The 6,987-nt window shown below is 41.0% G+C and overlaps 2 protein-coding genes across 5 annotated transcripts in view; one reads left to right on the top strand and one right to left on the bottom strand.

The window, feature by feature from the left end:
* Nucleotides 1-6,987, bottom strand: part of nav1b (neuron navigator 1b) — an 84,437-nt gene that overhangs the window by 58,057 nt on the left and 19,393 nt on the right. The gene's annotated exons all lie outside the window — the stretch shown is intronic.
* LOC131460695 (cysteine and glycine-rich protein 1-like) lies at nt 2,911-6,607 on the top strand. Its single transcript, XM_058631407.1, has 6 exons — nt 2,911-3,065; nt 3,925-4,034; nt 4,465-4,633; nt 5,172-5,301; nt 5,384-5,477; nt 5,676-6,607. Exons 2-6 carry the CDS (start codon nt 3,926-3,928, stop codon nt 5,750-5,752), a joined length of 579 nt encoding a protein of 192 aa, XP_058487390.1. The 5' UTR covers nt 2,911-3,065; nt 3,925; the 3' UTR covers nt 5,753-6,607.

A 6,987-nucleotide genomic window follows, 5' to 3' on the forward strand; every position in this document is an offset into this window, starting at 1 on the left:
CTCACCTGAAAAGTTGGCCAACACTGCCAACAGGAGCATCACAATTCCTGGCTTCAGGTTAGTTTAAATCCAAGAAGAGATTGTGCTGCATTCCTCCATGAGATTCCCATAAGCAAAATAACACTTCTCTGTGTGATGGATGGTCTTTAGCTCAGACCTATCCCCGTCTTTGATTTAGCTTTGCCTCTTCGTCCTCTCTTCTTCCTCTGGATTAAATCCATTGAGTCTGTCTCTCCATTTCTTACCTCCTCTGTTCTCCCTCTCTGACATGAGCACACACTACTAGCCAAGGCGGATGTCAACAGAGCAGAAACAGAGGGCTACTGTTGGCCAATGGCAAGCTATAAATAAGCTTCTTGGGTTCATCATTGTCTGTTCCTATGATGATGAAGAGCCCTACGGGCTTGGGGAGACGTAGGAGAGCAGAGCAAAAGAGCAGCACTACGCTGGCGTTTACGTCCTGCCTTGTTTCGACTACAGTCTCCCTATCACTTTCACCTTCTCCTCTTATAGTGAGATATCCAAGCCGTGCCGAAAGTGCTAACGTCCATAATACACTTAGCACTGAGAACACATGAGAGTGTCTTATTTTGCAGAGCAGCACGATGACATTAGTTACATGAACCTCCCATCATACATCGAGCATAATGGTAAGGTCACGTGTGATGTAGTCTAATAAAACATGAGACAGCGTCTGTGTATCTGTTGAATGTCACAGGACACAAGATCACTTGGAAAATGCCAACACGCCCTCAGTAATAGTCGTAGTACCAGTACTATACATACAGTGTGCCTTGTACAAAAAGCAGCAGAGGCAGTGGTGTCACAATATCTGGTCAAAGAAATTGCATCACTTACATACAGTACAAGTTAGTCATTCAGTAACATGAAAGTGCGAGCAATAACAAAACACGTTTGCCTTAAACTTGGGTTTAAGGGTTTTTTTCTTAAGAAAAAAAGTGTAATCTACTGATCTCCTTGGACCCCTTCTCCTCTCTGGTGTCTTTGTCCGCTGTCCGTGCATAAACCAAGATCCATAGTTGCAAAATGAAGTGAACGAACCCAGCACATTTCTTTTTTTTTTTATTTATTAAAAAGGAACAGATTGGTGGTGTCAACAGTTTTGACTGTTAGTGTTGTTGCCTGGGTAATTATGTGCTAATTGGGTACAAGCTGTGCTGACTTGAGTGAAAAATATTGGATGCTAGTTGCTCCTGAGAAGACGTGGAGGCAGATATGAGATATGAATTTGTGTACAGAGTTTAACACAGACTTCGACAAATTCAAATCATGTGTCAAAACAGGAGGGCAATGTTTATATTTTGAGGGGGGGCTGGGTGTTATTTTTATTTTCATGATTCATAGCTTGTAACCGAATCGTGTTGGACTAGTAAGTGTAAATTGTTTGCTTATCATATATATCTAGTGCATTGAGTAAATAGCAAGAGCAAATTATTAATTTGTTACTTTAAATACTGATTTCCCCCACACATGAAGGCAGCAACTGCGACTACCTCCCTGAGTGTTTTCGTAGGTCATTCATGGGTGGAGCGTAGAGAGGGCTTCAGCTAGATGGTTGTTATTTGCTGATGTCAATGATTGTTAGTCAGTTGAGTGCTGTTAAGAATTCATTAGATTAAAAATGTATTAATTAACCAACAATGTGTGTTGCCTGTCATTAGTGAGGGATTTCCCTGGACCTCATGCTGCATGATTAAGATCTGACGTATCAACCAAAGCACTAAATTACCAGAGGCTCCCCTTCACTTTCACCTTCTCCTCCTAGTGAGATATCCAGGCCGTGTGATCACTGCTTTTTTTTTTTTGAGTCTTCTTACAAACACATTACTATTATTTATTGTTAATGAATAACCATTAACTATTGTTTATTAATCCGTTCAGTTTTCAGTTAAGGAAAATGCATTACATTTTCAAACTTATAAAAAGGCTGACTCTCTGCATGGGTGGAACACTGACCTTTTGACTTCATTGACCTCACTCACAGGGCTGGCCCTATACATTTTGCTGCCCTAGGCGAGATTGGGATTTGGTGCCCCCTACCGTTTTCCTGTGCCCACTTTCAGTGGTTTCTAGGAAACCACATTTTAAAGTAACTCCTCAGACAAACACAGCTATTTTTCCATGAGAAAGTGAAATATGTATAAGAACGTCAGACAGTCCTGCCGAGGATAATGAGACTAACACATTACCAAACAAGTGATAAAACACTACATAGTATGGTAGTCAACAGAAAAGTTTGGAACAGAAGTGTGCACACTGCAAGCACAATTTGCAAAATGTACTGTAATAAATAATAGTAAATGGTCATAAAAATAAAACATAGTTTGACATATCTGGTCTGGACTTCCATATAAAGTACTTCTCAATTTCTTCTCCTGTAAGAAAGTGACACGTCTCAGTGTGGTCATGGTGGCTTTTGGCACATCTGGGAAATGATGCATTTCCAAGGCAGGTCCATTCCAAGTCTGACTGTCCATTGCAGCAGCAGCAGCAGAACCACACCCATTGAGAACTTCACTCAAGTTGTGAAATCTAAAAATGCATTTCTCTATATGCACCTGAAGGCATCAACCTTTTCATTGTGAAGAGCCTCCGTTCTTGAAATGTGTTATTTCATTTCGTTTACTTTTAGTGAGCATAGTTGCAGGCCAACAAAAAATGTAAAGATCAGGTTACTGGGCACTGCCAACTCTCTTTTTCTTTTTTCTGTCCTAATTATCATTATATAATTAGGTATGTTCATTTGTAAGTAAGGCACTCATGGGTGCTACAAGTTTGAGCAACTTGATGCATGCGTTCCTTTAACCAAACACTCCCAAGTCCACCAGTAACTACTCCTACTGACTTTCCTCTCATTTCCTTTCCTAAATCTCACTCCCTCTGACACAGTATGTGCCGACTCCTCCCTCAGTTCAGTGTGGTGTCCACTCAGCCTCCTCTCATCAGATCTTCTCTTCATCAGGCAAGTGTCTCTTCTCAACTCACTCATCTCTTGTGATCAACGAACAAGCACAGAAATAAGCAGCTTTTCAACCTCATTCCAGGTGAGTAAGAGTTGAGTTCAAAGTGGAATTTGTTAGGATAGAGAAAAATATATGTACATGTAAGTTTGAGACATGTTTCTGTGTTTGTTTCATAAATGTATTCTATAATAATCTAAAGAACACTTTTTCTTTGGCTGTTGTTTGGCATGGATTACATTCCATGACAATGTCAGGCGGTTGAAATGCCTAACTTTACAACTGGAAAACATCCTGCTATTGTTTTGGACCACATGGGTGTATTTTCATCAGTCAGATTATGAAAATAAATTGAAAATGTGCCAATCCACTGGCAAGACAACTTTTTATGAATAAAACCAAGTAAACTATGAAATGAAAACACATTTTTTTTTACATTTAATTTGCTATTTTAAAGGGGTCTGCTTAATTGCACATACCCATAAAACTGTTTGTATATCTAAGGATTGTTACCATGTGTGATTTCAAAGTAAAATGCAGGCAATTTCCTGTTTTTCCAGACAATCTAGTTGGGCAAAATAAAAGTTATAATCTCAAACCATGAAAAACATTTAACTTTTGAAACTAAGAGGTGAAAGTCATGCCATGTCCATGCAGAGTGTATATTGATGTCATTTCAGTTCAGTGATATCTAAGTCAAATTAGCAGGCACTTTGCATTTTACAGTCAGGTATAAAGAGTTATGTAGGAGCAGCCTGAAGACCCGGGGAAAAGAGAGAAGGAAAGGAGTTTTGTCTCAAAGCGAACTGGTTCTTCTCCTTATATAGTTATTGTCGTATGTAGCCTGAAGTGCTGCAGATGGCCTCAGTCTGCTGAGCAACACTGAACATTAGACAAATAGTGACTGAGAAACGTAAACAGCCGCTTCTCTGTATCTGCACAGAATGCCTTTTGGAGGAGGAAACAAGTGTGGCTGCTGCCAGAAAACTGTCTACTTTGCTGAGGAAGTGCAGTGCGAGGGGAAGAGCTGGCACAAGTCCTGTTTTCGATGCAGTAAGTACTCATGCTCTCAGGTAATTGTCTTAGTTTGTCGAATGCTTCTATCCACAATTCTCAAAGTACAAAAAGTTCCATAAAGGAATGCCGAGTATTTGGCATCCGGGAAGCAAAGTGAGCACCCACAGGTTTTCACTCAGACATCTAAGTCCTTATTAAGATCCAGTGGAAGCTAGGTTTTCCTAATATGGTAGAGGGAGGTAGACAAACCTCCCTCCCCTCCAGCACAGACGAACAGCTATCTGGGCCAGCACAGCACATAGTGGGTATGCCAGCATTCCACTTTAAACTGTCATGCATAGTCTGTGGTAAACTTGCAGCTAAATGTTTGTGAACAAATGCCAATGATAGCTTTCCTTAATTCACTCTGAAGACTGGAGAGTAGATTCATGCGTATAATTTGTTCTATTTTTTTCTTTATTGTAAGTGGTCTGTAAGAAGAACTTGGACAGCACAACAGTGGCTGTCCATGTGGATGAGCTCTACTGCAAGTCATGCTATGGCAAGAAATACGGGCCAAAGGGGTACGGATTCGGAGGTGGAGCTGGCACTCTGAGTATGGACACAGGAGAAGGACTTGGAATCAAGCCTGTAGTGTGAGCAAAGCATCATTCTCCACTTAACTTTGATTCTTTAAGTTCATTTAGAGCCTCATTTATCAAACTTGCGTGGAAACCGGTGCAGATTCAGGTGCAAATATCGCCGTACGCCAAGTCTTGCACGTATGTCACTCAATCTTGGCATACACCTGATCAGGCTTTGATGAATACGGTGGCTGAAAATGATCCGAATTTGAATGCCACGCCCCCATATATTAATGGTTTTGAGACCTCGTCCCTTGAGTTTATGACAAAAATTGGACCTCAAAATTGCCACCAATTATGCTGCGGCGCTTCCGCGGTGATTTCAAACTTGAGTACACCTCGTCTGAGCTTGCGTGAAATTTGATTGTGTTCATCAATATCGACGTGTCACGCCAACATCCATATTGATGAATGCCGTGTACACACCCTTTTTTGGTGTATGCACATTTGATAAATGAAGGCCATTATGTCAAGATCAAAAGTTATAAAAGAGGGATGAAACATAAAATGTTGCCATATTTCTATCTCCGCCTATCTTTTTTTGGAACAGACAAGCTCCTCATCAACCAACATGTAACCCCAACACCTCCAAGTTTGCTCAGAAAGCAGGAGGCTCTGATGTGTGTCCTCGATGTGGCAGAACAGTATACGCAGCAGAGAAGGTTGTCGGAGGAGGCAACGTAAGACAAATCAGACCAAAATTATTTTTTCAGTCCCCTGTAAATTGTTTGGGCCAATCCTCATTCTATGCTCTCTCCTCAGTCCTGGCATAAGGGATGCTTTCGTTGTGCCAAATGTGGCAAAGGACTAGAGTCCACGACCCTTGCTGACCGAGATGGGGAGATCTACTGTAAAGGTCTGAGTGGATATGTATATTTCCAGCTTTTTTTGTTACTTATTCATACATACAGTAAAAAAGCAAAGCTTGGTCTATGTGGAAAAAACATCACACATGGATTCACAAATCAATTCCTAAACAAAACATTATTTACAATGACAAATGTGTATAATTAAATCAGACAGCCAGTATTTCATCAATGTTTGTCATTCACAGGCTGCTATGCAAAGAACTTTGGGCCCAAGGGTTTTGGCTTTGGTCAGGGTGCAGGGGCTCTGGCTCATTCCCAGTGAAGCCCAAAAGGACCGACGTGTGGTGTGCTCTGATATGTCATTCACTTCCAGGATCTAGTCCCCATCTTATGTTACTCTGCCCTTTCACACCCGCTGCAGCAACAAGGAACAACAAAGGCAGACAACAAGCAGTTTCACCTGCACTTTACAGTTTCTTGCAAATCTTTGTCTTCTAACTTTATTTCCAAAGCATTTAATCTGAGCTGTCCCTCCCAGTCTAATTCTGTCCATCATGGTCTCTCACAATGAAAATGTCAGCATCTTCATCTCTGCCATCTCCAGCTCCACCTCCTGTCTTTTAGACAATGCCACTGTCTCCAAGCCATACATCATGGCTGGCCTCACTACTGTCTTGTAGACCTTCCCTTTCCCTTTTGCTGCTGTCCTTCTGTCACACACTCCTGGCCCGGTGGTAAATAGAACACACACCAGTCATACTACAAGTCCCATAATGCACTGCAGTAGATGCTGGGCAGGTCATGGTTTTATGTTAGTTTTTAATTCTTTCCTAAAATCACACCAGTTTGTTTACATTTGAAATATTCTCATTTTGCTTGACAGTAATGTTAATAAAAATGATTTAAACTTGTATTTGTTTCGAAAAACATTATGGTCTGGCTGTTTAAAGTCACATTTTTGATGAAATCATAAGTCAGTTTTAGTTGTTAAAATGTTAATCCTGTTTGGCCTGCGACTTAGACCATGCTTCTGTGATATTGCGTATCTTTAAACTAACCACTTAACAAAAAGAAAAGAAATCAGGCGACCAACTGTCTAAAGTTGTACAACCTGTCTTCAAATATGCCTTGTTGCCAACACACAAAATAAACCTCAGGAAAAAATGGTGGGCATTTATGTGGTCTTCAGTGTTTTTTTGTGTGGGTGTCCTCCATCTTGAACAGCGTCCGTTTGCCAAATGAATGTACCCTACCTTTGATATTAATTTGACTTTTACGTTTGAACAGAAATGATGATAGATTGTGTTGTCATGATGATGTCAAATTAAAGGACACACACACACACACACACACACACACACACACACACACACACACACACACACACACACACACACACACACACACACACACACACACACACACACACACACACACACACACACACACACACACACACACACACACACACACACACACACACACACACACACACACACACACACACACACACACACACACACACACACACACACACACACACCATGAGAGACAAGC

This window comes from Solea solea, chromosome 6 (assembly GCF_958295425.1).
Source record: "Solea solea chromosome 6, fSolSol10.1, whole genome shotgun sequence".
NCBI classification, from domain to species: Eukaryota; Metazoa; Chordata; class Actinopteri; order Pleuronectiformes; family Soleidae; genus Solea; species Solea solea.

Coding starts and splice junctions, on each gene's coding strand:
- LOC131460695 (XM_058631407.1), top strand. CDS start 3,926: ATGCCTTTTGGAGGAGGAAACAAGTGTGGCTGCTGCCAGAAAACTGTC. Junction 4,035..4,464: donor CAAGTCCTGTTTTCGATGCA/GTAAGTACTCAT, acceptor CTTTATTGTAAG/TGGTCTGTAAGAAGAACTTG. Junction 5,478..5,675: donor TGGGGAGATCTACTGTAAAG/GTCTGAGTGGAT, acceptor TGTCATTCACAG/GCTGCTATGCAAAGAACTTT.